We start from the raw sequence: 23,721 nt of genomic DNA on the forward strand, positions 1-23,721 counted from the left end.
ATGGAGAGAAGACCACTGGTCTTCTATGGAGAGAAGACCACTGGTCTTCAATGGAGAGAAGACCACTGGTCTTCCATGGAGAGAAGACCACTGGTCTTCAATGGAGAGAAGACCACTGGTCTTCAATGGAGAGAAGACCACTGGTCTTCAATGGAGAGAAGACCACTGGTCTTCAATGGAGAGAAGACCACTGGTCTTCAATGGAGAGAAGACCACTGGTCTTCAATGGAGAGAAGACCACTGGTCTTCAATGGAGAGAAGACCACTGGTCTACTATGGGGAGAAAAACAGTGGTTTCTATGGAGAGATCTTTTGGTTTTGTTTTTTTTTTTCATTGAGCCACTGTCCTCGCCTTAAGCCCTTCTTGCGCTGTGTTGGCCAAAATTGTGAAACGCTTGTTTCTAATTAGTTTTAATGATTGGCTTTTTAGTAGCTAGCGAGCGTGCTTAACGACGGTTGTTGTCGACGGTGGTTGATTTGGCGAGCATTTTTCAATCATTCATTCACTCGGTTCTAAACACCCTTTATGTAGTCCAGCCGTCTCAGCGTCTGTGTTCCCAAGTGTGTGGAAAAATCATTGGAAAAAATTAATCGTGTTTTTCCATAAAACGCTGTCGTTTTTTTATGATCTGAGTAACGATTAAAAACAACAATACCAACAACATTTTAGTGGTAGATACGCAAAATTAAAAGTAACAACAACAACAACGACAAAAACCACAATCATTAATTGTCTTTTGTTGGGATTTGCTCTTTTACATATGTGTTTGTGTGTGTGCGTGTGTTCGAAATAGTTGTAGGCCGTTTGTGACCAGTGCCCTAGGCTTGGGTCAGTTTATGTGGGGAGGCGTTTAGATTTAGTTTTGTCCAACTATCAGTCTCGCGTATTGTGTCGCGGTTCTCGGTTAACAAAAAGTTTAAATTGAAAGGTGTCGGTTGGATTTTTTAACATAAAATAAAAATAAAAAATAATTATGATTTTGTGTGTAAATTAAATAAATTTTCAAATGTTCTGGACAATTTCAGATGTGACAACGTAAACATAATTTGAAATAATCACTCAAATAATTTAATTAAATTAACGAAAAAAAAAACAACTATAAATGAAAAATGAGATTTTTTTATATAAATTGAAATATAATGCTCCGCAGCCACGAAGTACAAGAATGTTTTTTAAAATTTACTTAATAAAAATATTGATAATAATAAACCCTGGAAACCAAATCATGTGTATTAGTTTGTATTGTGTTAATAAATAAAATTCTTCAAAACCTTGAAGTCGGACTTAAAGTGGTCGAAAATTTTCTGAAAGAGGTTTAAGAGTTTGTTTTTTTTTTAAACCAATTACATACGAAATTTGAAACAATTCCGGTGAATAACGTATGGGGGCTATAAAAGACAATAGAAAATAAAGTACCTATTACGAGCTGCAAATACGAAATTTGAAACAAAAGGTTGGATACCGATTTATAGGGGCTAAACGATATCGTGGGCCTACAAATGAAATTCTGTTTCAGGAGATAAAGTGGTCACAAGGAACTCTTTATGTGGATTTCAGACAGTTCCATTGAAACATTTAGCTGCAATCATCAAAATGCCGAATATTGGGGGGGGGGTCTATAAAGAAAGTTCTCTTCAGGGGGCAAAGTACTCACAAAGAACTCCTTGTGTGGATTTTCAGACAATTCCATTGAAATATGGCTAAAATCATCAAAATACCGAATATCGGGAGATATACGATAACGTAAACCAGCATAAAACAAGTGAGCAAAGGTTATAGTCATGCGGGACCGACTATGTTATACCCTACAACACTACAATATGTTAGAAGCCCCCTTATGTCTAAATCCATATTGGAAGATTCCGCAATTGTGTGATCAGGATTTTTTCTGTTTTTGGTTAATTCGAACCCCTAAGTATTTTGAAATCATGTCGAAAAGCAAGAATCCCCTCTGCATCTCCAAATTTATATGCATCTATATGATTTGCTTGTCTACGATACTTGGCCATATTCGCCAACGAAACAAAAAAAAAAAACGCCAGAAGTTCGCCTTTTGTGTATTTCGGATATCGCCTGTAAGTAATGGTTCATTGTACCCGCTGTCCTAAACTCTAACTTTATGCGAGATTTTTTGTCCTTTGGTTTCTATTTGTGACCTATATAACGGCTGCAAAATCAGGAAATTTTTTTAGTTGTTGGTCCATTTCAACCCCTAATATATTGCGAATATCTTTGAAAACAATAGGCCTAGCCCTTCCGAGCCCAACCCTACCCTTGTGAAAATTTTCGTGAGAATCGGACGGTATTTGCAATCCTTATATAATAACCCTATCCTGTGTTGTAAGGTGAAAAAATATTACAAAATGTACTCTTAAATATTGTAAGTTAAACCGAAAAAAAATCGCATGCGATAAAAAATATGAAAAAATAAAAAAATGTCACAAAATTCTATAAAATCTATATTAACATCATTATTGGCATATTTTTCAGCGATTTTTTTAGATTTTATACTTTTATGTCAAGAGCATTCTGAATTGACAAAATTTGTCAAAATCGGTCCAGCCATTCTCGAGATATAAGCATTCTAACTAACATCTCCTTCCTTTGTATATACACATTGTATATATTTCGCTATATATAACCGATATATTTACTAACGGCATCTACGTAATGGTCAGAATTGACCTGTTCGTCTATTTGTGATTTCGCCGGGATTAAAAATATTCGCGGTTTAATGGAACATTTGACTTTTATTTAACACAAATGTTGTTGCTTATTTTGATCACTAAATATTACCCGATGACCATCAAAATTGGAAAAACGTCGGTGAATAACGTCTTTTAAATCATCAAAATACCAAATATGGTGGGTACCGTTGTGTAGGGGCTATACGATATTGTGGACCTATATAGACAATTCTCTTTCAGAGGGTAAAGTGCTCAGAAAGAACTCCTTGTGTGGATTTTCAGGCAAATGCACTGAAAAGTGTGGCTAAAATCATCAATATACCGAATATCAGAGGTACCGTTAAAAGGGGGCCACGGGTTATCGTGGGCTGTTATAGCCCATTTTTAACTTGACCTGCCTGCAGACAAAAAAAAGATCTGTGCGAAAATTTAGCTTCCTATCTTAATTCTTTTTGACTTTAGGTGTTGAAAATAGAAGGACGCACGGACAGGGTAGACGTTTTAGAATTTTACGCTGATCAAGCATATATATAATAAACATATTCTTTGTTAGGTCTAAAATTATTATTTCGATGAGTTACAAAAGGAATGACGAACCTAATATACCCTCCATACTTTGTATGGTGAAGAACATAAAAATAGTGAATAAAATCGGGAACTTCTTCAAGGACTTCCTTGTAGAATATCCTGGACAAATACTTTTCAAGGGCTTTTTGCAAATATTCCGGATTTTGAAAGATAATTTTAAGGGCACTATTTATAACGAATTTCTGACAAAAATTATCAAACTTACTTACAACTGAATTTTAACATAAGTTTTCATAAAAGAAATTCCTCTTAATAATCCCCTAGTCAAGATTCGTAGATAGTTCAAGAATAATGCCTCTGTAAATAATTGGTTAAAATCAGAGGTAGATATCGTCGGCAAATCGACCTTTACTTTAAACGGTTTATTTATCGACATTCTGAACCTTTGGGAGAGAATACCTCTGTGTTCTTGACGTTTGTTTGTTTCAAGGGTTATTGGGGTTACGATGCATAATTTCTAACCATAATGTCATAAATAACCTTCTATCCTCCATATAATTCAATATAAAAAACAATTGAAAAATAACAACAATTCATAACAACGTCAACGTAAATAAAAAAAAAACACTCGACATGGCTAATCCCTTATATAGGCCATGCCAGGTATTTATTTATTTCGTTTTCCTATGGACACAGTAACTTGGGTTTTACAATGTCTATTTGTCATTTCCTTCTGTTCTTCTAAGTCAATTACATGAATGAATCCGCAGAACCCTTGCAGCGAAAAAAAAACAACAATTCAACCTAATTTGCGTAGAATTCAACTCAATCTCTGATTTAGTTCAAAGAGTAAAAAGAAACAAAAAAAATCAATTTTTTCCACCAAACCAACAGAAGACAACGAGAGTCACACTGCTTTACTAGGCCTACTCGGATTTCCCTGTGGCTAGAAAAAAATCCAGTGAACTACTTTTTTTTGCCGTGGAAAATGGAAAAACAGAAAATCACAATTAGCGGCAATTTTTTTTCTCACAGAAAGAAATATAAATAAATGGCTTTCCAAGAACCCCTGTACTGGCCAAGTACTGTGAAAAGACATTACAAAACAAGTGAGGCCAACCGTTTGATGGACACAAGGAAATCGAAATGAGAAAAAAAACCTCACTAAATATCCGCGAACAAAAGTGAAACCGGAAAACAAAAATGAAAACGAAAACAACCGAACGTCACTCAGATGGTCAGAGGTAGTGTGACACTAACCAAAGACGTGTGCATTGACGGCTAACAGTATTGGCAGTGCATGGTCGAATGACGGACACGACAGCCGTTGCAAAAGAACGTCATTTCTTCTCAATGCTATAACTGACCAATTGATTTTTTTTTAATTTTGAGTTTACTACCATGTAACAGTGTTGACACAGTGGGGCAAATAAAAGTTTACATAAATTTTATGTCTGCAGGGACTCTAGAAGACCGCCTTCATGTCCTTTATGAAGTATTTTGTGCAAAGAAATTTATTTCATGCCAATAAGACCTTCTAGAGATAGTGTGCGAAAAGAAGGCCTTAATTGGGTCTTTTATTAAGGGAAAGTTTTCAAAAATATTATTTTCAGTGGTTCAATATAATTATAAACAGAGATGACATTTAAGTGGTATACATAAGAGACCTTGAAGAGTTATGTAAATGGAGGACTCTCCATCTTCTGTACAAAAATACCTTCAAAATCTCCACTATGTAAATTATACGTAAGAAGCTTCCTTTACTTTAAACTTTCCAGATAACTTTCTATGCGCCTTCTGTTCTTCTAAGACTTTCTAGAAGTACTTTATTTATGGATCTATAAAGTAGTAATCACAACCATATTCGTTCAGCGGAAGAATAAAACTAATTATATTGTAAATCAGACTTGAGCCCAATATTATCACTCACAAACTAAGCTGTACTATTAGCAGACATCTAATGGATTTTCTATATCTTCAAGCTTTCAAGAAGACGAGTAAACAAACGAGTCGTATTTTTTCAACTACATCAGCTGATGCTCTCTCCATCTCTTCGATGTAGTAAAATTTGATTTTTTTAAGTATTAAGGGTTTTATGAGTTGGTTAAATTTTTCCTAAAAGAAACATGACAAAATGTAGGCTCCAATTTACAGTTTCCTATGAAAGAAGCGGGATATGAACACACCTCAGTCACCGTTCGTCGCATTACCCTCATGTGGAACAGTGAGCGATCCACCGCCATAAGGAAATGTAATTACACCCTGGTCTACGTCATTAATAGTCTTTATTGGGATATCATTGCCGTGACAAAAATGACCCGGACAACCTTCAGTTCTGTTGCCCAGCCGTTCTATCTTCATCCATCTCTTGCGAGACATTATATTCGTAACAATAACAATTTCATAATAAGGTGGTATATCTCCCACAAAAGGTTCAACATTTTTAATAACAAAACACTCATAAAACGCGACATAAACTTCCGATTTTCTTTAAAGTTTGCACATACCAAAATTTATACTAAAGCAAGTCTGATTTTAATATGATATTCGCCAATCCCTTCTGGTATAAATAGTCATAATTTCCAATGCTAAATTCTTTCATAACCTGCGAAACAAGTCAGCGATTCTTTCCGTGTTATATCGAAGAAGGACCAACAAGAACCCTCTTGACCAAAATATTCCTCGTGTTTTATCAGCAATATTGTCGAAGACATTATATACCTAAAATAAGCCGATTCCGAGGAATCTTAATCTCAAAAATGTTCAAAAGACGAGTGGAAGACGAGGGAAGTAATTGTTCTTATACAACAAGAAAGGATCATCCAATTTCGTCAAATTTAGAAAATCCTAATATTTTTATCAGTGCTAGGTTGGGTACGAAAATGGGCAAAATCGACCCACTCCATCAATTATATTATAATTATATTATAGTATAGTGAATAATTATATAGTCCTTTGAACTTTTGTATCTTTTAAAGCATTTGTATCTTTTAAATTCGGACATGTATTGCCCATTTGTTGCACAATTAATTTAAAATCGGATAAAGATATATATGGGAGCTATATCCAAATCGGCACCGATCTCGATAAAATTTGGCAAAGATATTTCTGAGCTGTCTTTGATATATTTCCCTGAATATCGTTGTTACGGAGAGTCTCAATTTCCCCTACTTATGTATTGCATAATCAATGATTATTTTCAAACTTGGTATGTCTGAATATTTTTCTCATCCAGAGATCTGATGTGAATTTGAAATTTATCAACCCACTCTTTTTCGTGAAAATGATAGATATCGCAAATTATTTTTATCATCCTTTCAATAGAAAATTGTCTGTAGAATTAATGGCTCAGCTCACTTTAACACTAGTACTTGCCGTTTAAAGAGGAACACGTTTGAGTCCAGATGCTTTTATTTAAAAACTTTTTATACCCTCCACCATTGTATGGAGGGTATATTAAGTTTGTTATTCCGTTTGCAACACCTCGAAATATGCATTTTAGAACCCAGCATAAAATTCTTGATAAGCATAAAATTCTATGTCGATTTAGCGATGTCCGTCCGTCTATCCGTCTGTGAAAATCACTCTAGCTTCCGGACGAAATAAAGTAGATCGATAAAATTATACTCAAAAGTATATTATGTCTGCAGGACTTTTCGTATTGCAAATGGGCCATGTGGGTCCACGTTTTGCTAAAGCCCCCATATAACGGTACCTCCCGATATTCGTTATTTTGATGATTTTTGCAACATTATTCACCAGAATTGTTTCAAATTTGGTATTTAAAGATCGCAATGGCTGCTACAACCTATGACAGAAAATTGTCTGTGCAGGTCCACGTCTTCGTATAGCCCCCATATAACGGTATCTCCCAATATTCGGTATATTGATGATTTTAAAGACATTATTTACCGGAACTATTTAAAATTTAGTATTTGAAGTTCGTAATGAATACTACAGCCTATGACAAAAAATTGTCTGTCCAAGTTCACGTCTTCGTATAGATCCCATATAACGGTACCTCCCGATAATCGGTATTTTGATGATTTTAGTGAAATTGTTCACCGAAATTGTTTAAAATTTGGTAGTTGATGTTCGTAACAGATACTACAGTCTGTGACAAAAAATTGTCTGTGCAGGTCCACGTCTTCGTATAGCCCCCTTGTATTGGTACCTCCCGATATTCGGTACTTTGATGATTTTAGCGACATTATTCACAAGAATTGTTTCAAATTTTGGTATGTGAAGTTCGTAATGGGTGCTACAGCCTATGACAGAAAATTGCCTGTTCAGGTCTACTTCTTCGTATAACCCCCATATAACGGTACCTCCCGGTATTCGGTATTTTAATGCTTTTAGCTACATGATTCACCGATTTTTATACCCTACAGCACAAGGTGGTAAGGGTATTATGTCTTTGTACATTTGTTTGTAACAGACAAAAGAAAACGAGATTGACCCATAGTTCCTTTTGATGATCTGCATAGTATCACATTCTAAGTCGATTTATTCATGCCCATCCGTCCGTCCGTCGGTCCATGTATTTTTGTAAACGAAGTACAGTTCGCATTTATTACCCCATCCAGATGAAATTTTGCACAAATCATTTGTTTGGCTCAAGGACGAACCCTATATATCTTCGTCCGATTTGCATTTTAATGTGCACCAAACGTGTAATATCAGCCCGAATAGCATGAAATTTTGCACATACAACCAAATAAGGCCTTAAAATAAGTATGCCAAATTTGACGGAAATCGACTTAGATTTGGATATAGCTCCCATATATAACTTCTTCCGATTTACCTTGGATTGTGCACCAAACGTCTAATATTTGCCCAAACGAGATGGAATTTGGCACATACGACCGAATTGAGTTTAGAAGCTAGTATGCCAAATTTGTTTAAGATCGGTTCAGATATAGCTACAGCCCCCATATATATTGTTCATCCGATTTGTTGCATTTCTTACCCACAGCCGTAATATGCACTCTGTGACAACAATATTTGAGGAAATATATCAAATACAGCTCAGAAATACATTTGCTAAATTTTATCGAGATCAGTTCAGATTTGGATATAGCTCCCATATATAACTTCGTCCGATTTGTCTTTTATTGTACACCAAACGTGTAATATCAGCCGGAATAGTATGGAATTTTGCAAATACAACCAAATTGGGTTGAAAAAATTGAAAATAAGTAAGCCAAATTTGATCACACTCGGTTCAGATATAGCTATAGCTCCCATATATATTGCACATCCGATTTGTTATTTTTGTCCTCCGCAGCCGTAATATGCACTCTGTAACAACAATATTTGGAGAAATATATCAAATACAGCTCAGAAATACATTTGCTAAGTTTTATCGAGATCGGTTCAGATTTGGATATAGCTCCCACATATAACTTCGTCCGATTTACCTTTTATTGTGCACCAAACGTCTAATATTTGCCCAAATGGGATGAAATTTGGCACTTACGACCGGATTGAGTCTAGAAGGTAGTATGTCAAGTTTGGTGAAGATCGGTTCAGATGTAGCTATAGCTCCCATATATATTGTTCATCCGATTTGTTGTACTTGTTACCCACAGCCGTAATATGCACTCTGTAACAACAATATTTGGGGAAATATATCAAATACAGCTCAGAAATATCTTTCGAGATCGGTTCCGATTTGAATATATCTTTATCCGATTTCAAATTAATTGTGCACCAAATGGGCAATACAAGTCCGAATTTAAAAGATATAAATGCTTCGGCATATTTAGTCCTTTAACTTTAAATAATAATTATCATCATAGCGTGTATGATTGAATTCTCCCATAAAAACTTTTAATTTTTATGCGCAGCTCTACTAAATTACCAAAGTGGTGTAGGGTATCATAAAGTCGGCCCCGCCCGACTTTAAGGCTTTCCTTACTGATTTACTTGTTATTTTTAATATTTTGTATACATTATATGTTATGTTTAATTAACCGATTAAATATTTAACCGAACAATCCTTAATTCCTAAATTACAATACCACTGTGAATTCTAACAGCTATTACAACAAATATAGTATATGTATGTGTTGGGTATATGTAACTGACAAACCACCTAAACTGCATGTCTGTACGTTCAATAACTATGTTATTGGCGTTAAGGCGATTAAAATTGAACAACAACAACAAAAACAATAAAACCGTTTCGCATACAACTACACCCAAACAAAGACATTCAACAAATGACCAACAAATGGTAAACAAAAAGCAGAAGAAAAACCAAAACACAAAAAAGCGGAATAATGTGAAATCCTTCGCGAAACACCAAAACAAAAATAATAAAAAAAAAAGAAAACAATAATAAAAAAAGGGAAACAAAATAAGTATCAATAAATGAAATGAGAAAACAACGATAGCAAAAAAGAAAGAAAAACTAACATTGTGCAATAGTGTCCCTATTTCAGAACCACCATCTCCCCCGAAAACCCCTCTTCGATGAACGAAAATAAAAAGAAAACAAAAATCGAAGAGAAAACCCACAAAATAATGGTGGCTCGTAAAAAAGTGAAATATTGTTAATTTAGTTAGTGTTGCGTAGAAGCAGCTCACTGTCACACTGTTTAAAAACGTTCTCTTTGTCGGTTGCTCGGTCGTCGGTCCGCGCACAACACCCAATAAAGTATGAGATTATCGCTGAGCTGTGATTTCGTTTCAAGATTTCATTGAAATGTTCAATGTGTCTGTGTGTTAAAGTAATGGATCTGTGCGCCTCTCCACCTCCTCTCCATCGCAAAACAACAAAAGAGCAATGACCTGTGGCATTTCATTAGTGTTAGTGGCTAAAGGATAGCGCGTATCCTTAAATATAATTAAATCAACAACAAACACAACATTCGGGTTGCCAATAATTTTTTACATTTTTTTGTGAATTCCAGCTGGAGCAGCTAACTAAATTAAGTGAAAAGTGTATTTTATTAGAAACATAAAAACGTGAGCGATTTTTTAATGACAGCTAAGAAATAATACACCAACCGCACTGATTTGAAAGTGAAAGTGAAAAAAATTTGTATAGAATTAGAAATAATAATTAATTAATTGAAATTCAAAACACAAACCGACAGCATGGCTTGGAAATTTCGAAAAACAAAAATACAAGGACTGCAGAGTAAGTAAAGGAATTAAGCGAGAATTAGAGAAGCTTTTCTTTAAAATCACTTGAAAAAAAAAAAAAAATAAAAATTTAGATTTATACCCTCCACCATACATAGTATGGAGGGTATCTTAAGTTCTTCATTCCATTTGTAACACCTCGAAATAATAATATTAGACCGAACAAAGTATATATATTCTTGATCTAGACGATTTAGCCCTATCTGTCCATCTGTTGTAATCACGCTAGATACTTTAAAATTTTGCACAAATCAGTTTCATTTTCTGCAGACACATCAAGTTCGAAGATGGGCTATATCGGTCCCCGATATCGTATTTTCGTAGTCATCGGAATCGTTTCAAATTTCGTATTGAAAGATCTTAATAGGTACTACAACTTATGACAAAATATTTCTTATGCAGGTCCACGTCTTCGTATAGCCCTTATATAACGGAATCTCACGATATTCAGTACTTTCATGATTTTTGCGATACTATCCATCTGAATTGTTACAATTTTCGTATTTGAAGTTCGAAATGGGTACTACAGCCTATGACAATAAATTTCATATGCAGGTCCTCGTCCCCATCCCCATATAACGGTTTTCATTTAAGTGGTAGTTTTCGGATTTTTTTTATACCCTCAGCCATATGGCTACAGAGGGTATATACAATTTGATACGGTCAAAACGTGCCTAGTCGAAATAACGGTTTTAGACACTAGGTATCTTTTTGGACCAAATCCGTTTCAGAACATTTGGAGTCGATCTAGCGATGTCCGTCCGTCCGTCCGTCTGTCTGTCTGTCTGTCTGGGTGGTGCGCACAATAACTCTCGAAGGAAGTATCCGATTTAGTCCAACCTGGGTACATCGTAATATTTTTGTCAAACTTAGATCGAGTTCGGAGATAAGTAATATCGGTCCACTCCTTCTGGTACCTCCCCCACAAAAGGTCGAAATTTTCAAGAAATATATTATTTTTCACAGAAAAAGAAAGGATAATCCCAATTTGCTCCAACTTTGCAAATCCTAATATTTGCGTCAGTGCCAGGTCAGGTGGGAAAATGGACAATATCGATACACTCCATCAAGTACCTCCCCCACAAATAGTCAAAATTTTGAATAATTACAACGCTCGTAAAATGTGATGTTAGCGTCCGATTGTCTTTATATTTCACGCATCCTAATTTTTATATTAACCCAAGGTTTGGTGTTAAGATGGGCAAAATCGGTCCACTCCTTCTGGTACCTCCTCCACAAATGGTCGAAATTTGCAAAAAAAAAATATTTTCTACGTCAGTTCTAGTTCTCGGGCCAAAAAGGATAATATTGGTCTACTCCATCAAGTGCCTCTCCCACAAAGGGTCAAAATTTTGAATAATTATAACTCTTAAAAAATATGATGTAAGAGTCCGATTATCTTCAAATTTCACACATCCTATTATTTTTATGAATCCAAGATCTGACACAAAGAAAAATTTTTAAAAATTGAGAATGGAGTCAGATCTATACTCGGAATAGAATCCTTTAAATTTAGAGATTATATTTACGGATTAAAATGATCCATAAACAGATTTTTTTCATACAGACCAACATTGCCGGAATTTTCCAAAACCTTTAACAGAAGAAGCCCATTATTTTGTATTAAAATCGAAATGAAATGAACCTAAACTTACATATAAATTCAGACTAGCAAGTGTCCGCTACTACGTCAGCGTAAATTCCACCTTAAAATTGTAGATTTTTATGACAATTTGATCAGTTTAATAAAGTTGTTTAATCCAAAGTTCTACTACTAAATTTTCAGACTTTCGATTTTTATACCCTCCACCTTGAAAAGCAGGGTATATTAACTTTGTCATTCCGTTTGTAACATCCATAAATACTCGTCGTAGAACCCATAAAGTATGTAAATTCATGATCAGGATAAAATTCCAAGTCAATTTAACGATGTCCGTCTCTCTGTTGAAATCACGATGAGCTTCGATATTAGGCAGAACAATTTGTTTTGTGTCCAGGGTGATTGGTATTGAAAATGAGATTTCGTATAGCCGCCATGTTTTCGTATAGCTGTTATATAACGGTACCTTTAGATATTCAGTATTTTGATGATTTTCGCCCCATTTTTCCACGAATTAGTCTAAAACTTGGTATTTGTAGGTTATATTGTGTTCTAGCTCGGGTGACGAAACATTGTATGTATAGGTCCATGTTTTTGTAAAGCCCCCATAAAACGGTTCCTCCCGATATTCGGTAATTTGATGACTTTCGTTACATTTTTTCACGGATTTGTCTAAAAACTGGTACTTGTAGGACATAATAGTTTTTAGCTCGTCTGGCGAAACATCGTATAAATAGGTGCACGTTTTGGTATAGCCCCTTATAACGATACCTGCCGCAATTCGGCGATTTGATACTTTTTGTCACATTTTTCCACGGATTTGTCCAAAAATTGGTATTTATAGTTCGTAATGGGTTCTAGCTTCTGCGGCGAAACATAGGATAAATGGGTTCACATTTTGGTATAGCCCCCATATAACGGTACCTCCCGAAATTCGGTGTTTTTGATGATTTTTGCCACATTTGTCAAAAATTGGTATTTTTAGTTCGTAGTGGGTTCTAGTTCCGGTGGCTGAACATTTAATATTTAGGTCCACGTTATACATATAACGATACCACCGATACCCCGTATTTTGATAATCCCAGTCACATTTGCCCACGAAATTGTTTCAAATTTTATATTTAAGAAGATTTGGTAGATAACAATGCTTAAAGTATTAAATGAACCATATTTGGGTACCGTTTTCGTATGGCCTCCATATAACGGCCTCACCTACTCTATGGTTTTTCGAAAAGTTTAATAGCATTATCCAAACGGTCTTACTGGTATTTGTAGTTTAAAATGGAACACGTTTGAATTCAGATACTTTTACATAAAAAGGTTTTCCTTACCCAATCGTGGTGGGTATAAAAATTTCTGCCTGGCCGAACTTAATGTTTTTTACTTTTTTTATGTTTCATTCAATTTTTTCCTTTTTCGGAAAAAATAAAAAGAAAAAGTTTACCTTTTACACGAAAAAAGAATTCAAAATATTTCATTTTGAAGTTTACCGATGAGGATATGTAATTTTTCTGTCCAAAACTATTTTAACGTCTCCATATGTAAAGTCTAGAAACCAACAATGACCTTAATATCATATTCCGGAATTTAAGCTCTATTCCTTTTCCCAATACCAAATTTAGAAACATTTTGTGCGCATATTCAAAAGAATCTACATCTCCCCATCCCAGTCACCGTGATGCAAAGTTAGTACCATTTAGTACTCCTCCAAAAATTATTGCACAAATTTGCAAAACCGCCACCAGATCTCAAAATTAGATATCAAGAGAGACCTCAATATCGAATTTCGGTATTTCAGTTCTATCCCTTCAACCAATATCAAATTTAGCTTAGTTTTTTTCTAACAATATCTTAACCACAAAAACCAACGGTGACCTCAATACCAAATTTCGGTATTCCAGCTCTATCGGTTCACACATATCCAAATTGTACCAAATTTAGTACACAAAACTGTACGAACTTCCAAAAATTCCCACATGCCCCAATTCTACACTTCAATTTTCCAAACCTCAATCATACAATCCCATAAAATTTTATTTTCAAATTTCAGCTACATCGGTTTCCCCAAATCCAAATTGAACCAATTTTACTATATTCTAGTACATATAAGTCCAAATTTCCATAATTACCTCCATATCCCAATCCTTCAATCCGACAATAATTCTATTTCCACATTTCAGAATACCAGCTTATTACTTCCCCCAAATCAAAAGTGTACAAAATGTAGTACCAGTTAGTACACATAAGTACAAATTTTCATATGAAACAATACAATAGAAATCTTATTTCGAAATTTCAGATTTTCAACTACCTGTTCTATCTGTTCTCTCAAATTCAAATTGTAACAAATTTATTACCATGTACTATACATTAGTACGAATCTCCAAAACTGCCTACGTACCTTAGTTGTACATTGCAATAGTAAATTATTATTCCCATATTTCAGTATTTCAGCTCTATCGCTCCGAAATTGCACCCAATTTAGTTCTTTTCATGCACATAAGTACAAATTTTGAAAACTACCTCCACATCCCAATCCTACACTCTGCCAGTAATGTTTATTTCAATTCTCAGGATTCCAACTCCAACGGTTGGTCCAAATTCGAATTGTACAAAATTTAGTACCGTTAGGACTTTTCTGGAACATGAGAATGCACTACCAAAAATTACTTCCTTACATCGACTCTACTCCGCAATCTTAATTCCCATTCAAAAATTCTAGTTTTTAGCTCTAACCGATCACATAATGCGAAATTGTATCAAATGTAGTACATTTCATTACTTTTCGTACACTTATGGTGAGAATTTCCAAAAAAGTACCAAAATGTCCTTTGGTACATCCATCACACATACATCAGTGACCCTCATGCCATATTTAAGAGTTTTAGCTCCACTTGTTCTTCAAAGCATTGGGTACCATATTTAGTGCCTTTTAGTACTTTACGTACTATTCTCGTATGAATTTCCAAAAACTTAGCCTTATCTGACACCTTTGGACCAAGGGTAACCCTCAACCCAAATTTAGACCAAGGGTGACCCACAACCCAAATTTCGAGATTCTACCTTCAGCCGTTTCGTCTCGGCGTTGATGAATCGTTAAGTCAGTCAATTTGTCAGTCAATTATATTACTCTTTTGTTGATATAGAATATATAGATATAAAGGTGATAATACATAAAACGCTTTTTTGACTGGCTTAAGTCATCGGTTGGCTTCTTCGTAGAGGACAAAGGAGTTTCAGGTTGGCTTAGTTCGATTTTGCCCTACGCCCCTTTGTTCTTTTCCGAAGAAGACAGCCGAAGACTTAAGCCAAACAAAAAATAGTTTTATGTATTTTCACCTTAAAAAAATAAAGGACCTTTTCTGCCACAGAAGAGCAGAAATGTGGCTAAACAGAAATATGACTAAACTCATCAGAATACAGAATATCAGGAGGAACCATTGCATGTGGACCATAGGAAAACATGGACCTATTACGTAAGGTAGAAACCCATTATGTGCTCTAAGTAGACAATTTTAAACAATTCCGTTGAAAATGTGGCCAAATTCATCATAATTCCTACAATAGGATTTGGCGGAGAACTTTTCTTAAAATATTTTTCTGATATTTTTTAAAATATTTGGGGATATTTTAAATATTGCCATCAAAAATGGGTTTTTTCAGGATGTTTAATTTGTTTCGAAAACTCTCTTAAGAATTCCATTCAGAAACCCCAAGCCCAAAAATTGTGGATATTTTATACTCTACACCACCAGGTGGTCATAGTATTATATCTTTGTGCATTTGTTTGTAACAGGCAAAAGGAAACGAGATAGACCCATAGTTTCTTTTGATGATCTGCATAGAATCACATTATGAGTCGATTTATGCATGTCCGTCCGTCCGTTTGTCCATGTATTTTAGTAAACATAGTACAGTTCGCATTTATTGCCCGATCCAGATGACATTTTGCACAAATCATATGTTTGCCCAAGGACGAGCCCTATTGGAATTGGAGTTAATCGGTAAAAATTTAGATATAGCTCCCATATATATCTTAGGCCGATTTGCGTTTTATTGTGCCCCAAACGTGTAATATCAGACCGAATAGTATGGAATTTTGCACATACAACCAAGTAAGGTCAGAAAATAAGTATGCCAAATTTGATCGAAATCGGTTCAGATATAGCTATAGCCCCCATATATACATTGTTCATCCGATTTGTTATTTTTGTCCTCCGCAGCCGTAATATGCACTCTGTAACAACAATATTTGGGGAAATATATCAAATACAGCTCAGAAATATATTTGCTAAATTTTATCGAGATCGGTTCGGATTTGGATATATCTCCCATATATATCTTTATCCGATTTCAAATCAATTGTGCACCAAATGTGCAATACAAGTCCGAATTTAAAAGATACAAATGCTTCGGCATATTTAGTCCTTTGAACTTTAAATTATAATTATAATCGTAGCGGATATGATTGAATTCTCCCATAAAAACTTTTTATTGTTATGCGGGGCTCTACTAAATTAGTAAATTTGTGTAGGGTATCATAAAGTAGGCCCGCCCGACTTAAAGACTTTCTTTACTGGTTTTAAATATTTTTCCTGATATTTTTTAAAAATATTTGGGGATATTTTAAATATTGCCAACAAAAATGGGTCTATCCTTGCTAGGATGTTTAATTTTTTTTCACGAACTTTCTTAAATCTTATAATCCGAAACTCCAAAAATTGTGGATATTTTATTAAAAATATATTTTAAAATATTCTATAAAATCTAATTCAGAATATATAACAAAATGTAGTTAGGGAGAACTTGTCCCCCAAACTGCGACTTTGAAAGTGCCAATACACATATCCTGTAATTCTGCAATTTAAAGTTTTTCCAGGCGTTAAAAAATCCACAGTAAATTTTTTTATAAATATTTGTTCTTAATTTACAATTGTTGTTGTGAAAATAATCTTTTAACAAATCTACACCCACAACTCATCAAATCCCTATTTTCCATATTTTTTTTAGTATTCTATATCTGCATCCTCCTACTCTGTTGTTTTCTTACCCTCACAATCGGAGAAGATGAGGGTACAAGTACGGAAGCAACACCGGCGCCGCCAAAATCTTCATCACCGCCGCCAGTTGCCAAACAAACGCCAAAAATAACAAAATCACGAGTATTACCAACGCGACGGCCAGCGGCTCCAACAACTACCGTCAGGACAACAACCACAACGACGACGACAACAACAACAACTTCCACAACGGAGGATCCAACCCTTTTTGAAACCACAACCGCCTTCAGTGACATCTGCATGCATGGCATTCAAGCAATTGTGCCAAATTCAGAAGAAGATTTGACCGTCATCAAATCCGAGGAGGAATTTGTCCACACCATAGAGGGCGACTTGATGTTGAGTGTCATGACCACAGATCCGGTATCGGCAATGTTTGTCATCAATCGTTTGAATGTGGCCAATCTGTTGGAGGCTGATTTTGAAATTGGTGAGTGTTGGGAATATTCCAATTATTTATAGGAATTTTTTTTACTTTGCTTCCTTCTTCGCAGGTATTCGCGCCATTGCCTTAAGCTCCGATCACTTGCTAGAAAATGTGCTCCTGCAAGAGATCAAATATCAACAGCAATGTCTCACTCATGCCATAGGAATATTTATTGACTATGACTACTACAAGGAGTTGGAAAGTCTTATAAGTGACTTGGAATATAATATTTGGCCCATACCTTCCATTCGCCTGGACTTATTTCCCAAGGTGGCCCATTTACTGCATCAAATGCCTTGGGGTGATAAAATTGCCTCGGTGGAAATTCTCACGGAAAATCTAAATGTCTACAATGATTTTATGGATGCAACAAGGAAGGAGGAGATGTGCCTGATGCACTTCAAGAGTGACAACAACATTTACATATTGTTCGGAAACAAAATGGTCTCTCACTTCAAGGAGAACGGGACGATATTTGCTGTGCCAACGGAGAGGGTTGAGCGACATTTTATATTGGGTGAGTAATGTTGAAGAAAGAGGTGGCTCTCTGACGAATGAGGTAGTCTGTAGAGACGAGCAGACAAGTAATAAGAGTGTGGACACGCTGATGAGGCAGGAAGTATCTTTATTGAAAACTAACGACTCTGCGGTGCTCAACAGAGCAACCCCCGTAGATAGGCTGATGGCTCGGCATTGCTCTGTAGGGGAGCTTACAAGTCAGATCGACCTCCGTAAACATGCTAACATGTCAGCGTTGCTCTGTGGAAAAGCTGACAGGCCAACGTTGCTGTGTTGAGGAACTAACGGTTTAGCATTGCTCTGTAATGAAGCTGACAAGTAGGATCAACCTCTGTAGATATGCTAATGGGTCAGAGCAATCTCCGTTGATATACTGACGGGTCAGGTTTTCTCTGTAGAGAATCTGGCGGGTCAGAGCAACCTCCGTAGATTTGTTGAAGGGTCTGCGTTTCTCTGTAGAGAAGCTGATGAGTGACAACAACCTCAGTGATATGTTGACGGGTCAAGATTGATCTGTAGAGAAGCTGACGGCTCAGAGCAACCTCCGTAGATATGCTGAGTAGTCAGGGTTGCTCTGTGCAGAAACTGACGGCTCAGAGCAACCTCCGTAGATATGTTGAAGGGTCCCCGTTTCTCTGTAGAGAAGCTGACGGGTTAGAACAACTTCCGTAGATATGCTGACAGGTCAGCTTTGCTCTGTGGCGAAGCTGGCGGTTAAGAGTTGCCCTGTAGAGAAGTCGACGGCTCAGCGTTGCTCTGTAGAGGAGCTAACAACTCAAAGCTACCTCCGTAGATATGCTGAGGGGTCAGGGTCGATCTGTAGAGAAGCTCACGAAACAGAACAACCTCCGTAGATATGCGGACGGGTCAGCGTTGCTACATAAAGAAGCTGATGCTTCAGAAACTGACAACTCAGAGCAACCTCCGTAGATATGCTGAGTGGTCAGTGTTGATCTGTAGAGATGCTGACGGTTCAGCGTTGATCTGTAGAGAAGCTGACAGTTCAGCATTGCTCTACAGAGAATCTGAAGCTTCAGCGTTGCTGTGTTACGAAGCTAACAAATCAGGACAACCTCCGTAGATATGCTCATGCGTCAGCGTTCCTCTGTAGAGAAGCTGATAGATAAGAGCAACCTCCGCAGATATGCTGAAGGGGTCAGGGTCGATCTGTAGAGAAGCTCACGACACAGAACAACCTCCGTAGATATGCGGACGGGTCAGCGTTGCTACATAAAGAAGCTGATGCTTCAGAAACTGACAACTCAGAGCAACCTCCGTAGATATGCTGAGTGGTCAGTGTTGATCTGTAGAGATGCTGACGGTTCAGCGTTGATCTGTAGAGAAGCTGACAGTTCAGCATTGCTCTACAGAGAATCTGAAGCTTCAGCGTTGCTGTGTTACGGAGCTAACAAATCAGGACAACCTCCGTAGATATGCTCATGCGTCAGCGTTCCTCTGTAGAGAAGCTGATAGATAAGAGCAACCTCCGTAGATATGCTGAGTGGTCATTGTTGATCTGTAGAGATGCTGACGGCTCAGCGTTGCTCTGTGGAGATGCTGATGCTTCAGCGTTGCTTTGATGAGGAACTGACTACTCAGAGCAACTTCCTTAAATATGCTGACGGGTTAGCGTTGCTGTGTTAAGTTGTTGACGGGTCAGAGCAACCTGCGGACGGATCAGTGTTGCTGTTATGAGAAACTGAAGCTTCAGCGTTGATTTGATGAGGAACTGACACCTCAGGGCAACCTCTGTAGAGATGCTGACGGCTCAGCGTTGCTCTGTGGAGATGCTGGTGCTGTGTTGAGGAACTGACACCTCAGGGCAACCTCTGTAGAGATGCTGACGGCTCAGCGTTGCTCTGTGGAGATGCTGATGTTTCAGCGTTGCTGTGTTGAGGAACTGACACCTCGGGGCAACCTCTGTAGAGATGCTGACGGCTCAGCGTTGCTCTGTGGAGATGCTGATGCTTCAGCGTTGCTGTGTTGAGGAACTGACACCTCAGGGCAACTTCTGTAGAGATGCTGACGGCTCAGCGTTGCTCTGTGGAGATGCTGATGCTTCAGCGTTGCTTTGATGAGGAACTGACTACTCAGAGCAACTTCCTTAAATATGCTGACGGGTTAGCGTTGCTGTGTTAAGTTGTTGACGGGTCAGAGCAACCTGCGGACGGATCAGTGTTGCTGTTATGAGAAACTGAAGCTTCAGCGTTTCTCTGTAGAGGAGCAGATGCTTCAGCGTTGCTGTTTTGAGGAACTGCAAACTCAGAGTAACCTCCGTAGATATTCTGAGGGGTCAGCGTTGCTCTGGTAAGAAGCTGAAGCCTCTGCAGATATGCTGACGGGTCAGAGTTGCTCTGCAGAGGAGCTGACAAGTCGTAGCAACGGGTCGGCGTTGCTCTGTAAAGATGCTGATGCTTCTGCGTTGCTGTGTTGAAGAACTGACTACTTAGGGCAACCTCCTTAGATACGCTAACGGGTCAGCGTTGCAGTATTGAGTAGCTGACAAATCAGAACAACCTCCGTAGATACTCTGACTCGTAAGCTTTAAGCATTGGTCAGCAGAGGAGCTAAGAAGTCAGAACAAACTTTGCAGACATGCAGGCGGGTAAACGTTGCTCTGTGGAGAAACTGACTTGTTAGAGTTGCTCTGAAGAGCATCTGACGGCTCAAAGTTGCTCTATAGATTAGCCAACAGGTCATAGTTTATGTATAGATGATTTGACGGGTCAGTGAAGGCATGTGGAGGAGCTGACATGTCAGCGCTGCTCTGTAGCGGACCTGACATTTCAACGCCACTCTGCAGACGAGCTGAGGTGCCTAAGTTTGTCTGTAGATGAGTTGACGCATCAGCATTGCTCCGAACCGACGGGTCAACATAGCTCCATATACGAACTGACTGGTCGGCATTCATCTGCAGATGAGCTGAGGAGCTCAGCGTTCATGTGCAGAGAAGCTGAGTGGTCAATGCTGCTCTGTAAACGAACTGACGGGTCAAGTTTACCCTGTAAACGAGCTAGCGAGTCAAGGTTGCCCTAAAGGTGACCTGGTCAACGAGTTCGTGTGATCTTTGTAGGCGAGTTGATGGGTCAGCGTGCCTTTGAGGGCAAGAAAAAGGATCAGCCCGTCATTGTAGAGGAACTGTGGGGTCGGAGCCATTTCATGGACGAGCTGACCTACTATCACATACCTCATTGAATATTTCTCTTGAACCTGATCTCACTTTCCTCTCTCTCTTCCTTTTTCAGATTTACCCAACAAATCCTATATTCTAATGGAAAATGAGATCGATTTGCGTGTGGTCGATAAGAATATAACCCAAATGACTCTGGATGAACCGCTGATAGGAAAAACCATACTTCCCTCGAGAGTGTTGGCCTTTGCCCGACCTATTGTTGAGCTGGCACGATGGCTGAAATCTTCACTGACAAAGAACTGTAAACGTGTGGAGGAGTTCTTTTCGCTGGACACATGTGGTCAATTCCTCGAGTTTGTGGGCGATTGGGAGAAGCCGGAAAATCGTTTACCCGTACATGATACCGCCGAGCTGTTGGATCTAATGCGAATGCGCCATTTGGGCGCCATGATGAATTTTCAAATGTTTCAAAAGCAGGTGGAAGATCTGACGCCACCTGTCATCATTTATGAGGAGGACAAAATGAAGCTAAGGGAAATTGCTGCTCAGAATTTTGTGACAAATATCACGACGTATTATCACTACAATCGCGATAACCACACCAGCCTGGAGTTGAAGACGAAATTTGGTCATGTCTTTACGTGTCAATTTACGGCGGGGGAAAATTCGAGGTACCCTTTTCTTTTCGATGGAGAATCGGTTATGTTTTGGAGAATAAAACCCGACACCTGGGTTGCCACCGGCATGACGGCAGCAATATTGGGCCTCATCTGCACCCTGGCCATTTTGGTGTTTATTGTGGTGCGGATCTCTTTGGGTGATGTGTTTGAGGGTAATCCAGTGACATCGATTCTGCTGCTGCTCTCTTTGCTGCTAATGTTTACCTCATTTATTCCGTTCTCCATTGAGTATGTGGGAGAGCATCGCAACTCTCATGTGACCATTGAAGATGCGGCAACGCTGAACACCCTGTGTGCGGTGAGGGTTTTCATCCTGACCCTGGTATATTGTTTTGTATTCTCTTTGCTGCTATGTCGTTCGGTAATGTTGGCCTCAATTGGCTCAGAGGGAGGCTTTCTATCACATGTCAATGGCTATATCCAGGCCGTGATTTGTGTCTTCAGTATTTTGGTGCAGCTGGGAATGTCCATCCAGTTGCTGGTTGGCATGCACATTGCCTCCGACAAGGTATCCTGTGAGAACATGTACTATGGCCATTGGATGTTTGGTCTGTTGGCCTATGATATGCTACTGCTACTGAGCATCATTGCTCTGGTGCCGTTTATATATCGGTCACAGAGGAACTACAGAGAGGGAATTCTAATTGTCATTGGTTCGGTACTGATGTTGATCATTTGGATTGTATGGATCACCCTGTCGTTCTTTGGCGACGAAATGCGTGATGCTGCCTTGCCTTTGGGTCTCCAGGCCTCAGGATGGGCTATACTTGTGGGTATTCTGATACCAAGGACATTTTTGATTGTGCGAGGCATAGAACGATCGGATATTGCCCAAGCCCTACCATCGCTGACGTCCCTGGCCTTTGCCCAAAATCATCAATACTCTTCGGAACAAGTGGGTAACTCTTGGAAACCTCATGAATTGTTTCTAAATTATTTTTCCCTTTTCAGAGTGTCTATGAATGTGTGAATCCCGCCATGCGTAACATCTCCCAGGATGAGTTACATCACCAATCGCCCAGTGAAATTCCCACATTACCCTTACGGGGAGGTGGTGGTCCCAGACGTCAACAGTTCTTTGCCAACTTGCGACAGGCCAATGCCCACATTGGAAATCAGCGCCAGAATACCACTCGAGTAAATCGTGACAATAGTCCCGCCCATTCAGTGCAGGAATCTCTGACACCCTCCGATTCACCTGAAAGCAGTAAAATTACCAGGTTTTAGAATATCCAAAACAAACCAAAAAAATTAAAATCCAGGAGAGAAAGATTGGCATAACGAATGAGGTCCCTAAAAACAAAACGAAAAATAAAAATTATGCTTCCATCTACCAACAACAACAACACCAATATGGACCACAAGAAATAAAATTCAACATCAAAAATTCCCCATTTTAGTCTTTAGTTTCTAAGAACGTGGATAACGAACACTTTTTGAAAATTGTCAATTTTTTCAAAATATATTTTTAAGTTTGCAACTTTATTGGAATACTTTTAAGACTATTTTATCTTATTTTAGTTATAAGTCCCAAAAATTTGAAACTATTCTAGTCAAAACCCAAATACCTTGAAAGGAAATTTTTGAAAGTAAAACCAAAAAACACGAGTTGGTTTAACATATCCTTTAAATTAAGTCTATTGAATATCATATAAAACTGAAATATTTATTAATAAATAAAATAAAAAATATTTATAAAAAAATAAAATAATTTAATTTATCTAATACGCCTGATGAGCCAATTAACCAACGGCGAATACTGGTCGCATACTGGTTGATGCGTGGGTCTTCGTTATATCCCAATTTTCAATGCCATCTCCTCAACTCGAAAGATAAAAGTATAAGAGAGAAAGAGATAAAAGAGAAAATTATTAGGAATTCATCAACAAATGATATTGCCTTAATAGGGCAAACCTTTGAAATAAAAAACAGTT

The 23,721-nt window shown here is 37.7% G+C and overlaps 1 protein-coding gene across 3 annotated transcripts; it reads left to right on the top strand.

Annotated features, from left to right (window-relative positions):
• The first annotated feature begins 448 nt into the window (after positions 1 to 448).
• On the top strand, positions 449 to 23,393 carry LOC101900434 (protein bride of sevenless). Of its 3 annotated transcripts, none has more exons than XM_011294974.3 (6): positions 449 to 692; positions 10,134 to 10,363; positions 16,979 to 17,458; positions 17,523 to 17,972; positions 21,220 to 22,682; positions 22,739 to 23,393. In XM_011294974.3, the coding sequence occupies exons 2-6, from the start codon at positions 10,321 to 10,323 to the stop codon at positions 23,012 to 23,014; spliced, it is 2,712 nt and encodes a 903-aa protein (XP_011293276.1). In that variant the 5' UTR covers positions 449 to 692; positions 10,134 to 10,320; the 3' UTR covers positions 23,015 to 23,393. The 3 variants fall into 3 exon arrangements, with proteins under 3 accessions (XP_011293276.1, XP_011293277.1, XP_005185358.1); XM_011294975.3 differs by having other exon boundaries at positions 449 to 672; XM_005185301.4 differs by lacking the exon at positions 449 to 692 and adding an exon at positions 9,587 to 10,029.
• The last annotated feature ends 328 nt before the right edge of the window (positions 23,394 to 23,721 follow it).

The sequence above is a fragment of the Musca domestica genome, unplaced genomic scaffold (assembly GCF_030504385.1).
Source record: "Musca domestica strain aabys unplaced genomic scaffold, Musca_domestica.polishedcontigs.V.1.1 76, whole genome shotgun sequence".
NCBI classification, from domain to species: Eukaryota; Metazoa; Arthropoda; class Insecta; order Diptera; family Muscidae; genus Musca; species Musca domestica.

Coding starts and splice junctions, on each gene's coding strand:
- LOC101900434 (XM_011294974.3), top strand. CDS start 10,321: ATGGCTTGGAAATTTCGAAAAACAAAAATACAAGGACTGCAGA. Junction 17,459..17,522: donor GGAGGCTGATTTTGAAATTG/GTGAGTGTTGGG, acceptor CCTTCTTCGCAG/GTATTCGCGCCATTGCCTTA. Junction 22,683..22,738: donor ATCAATACTCTTCGGAACAA/GTGGGTAACTCT, acceptor TTCCCTTTTCAG/AGTGTCTATGAATGTGTGAA.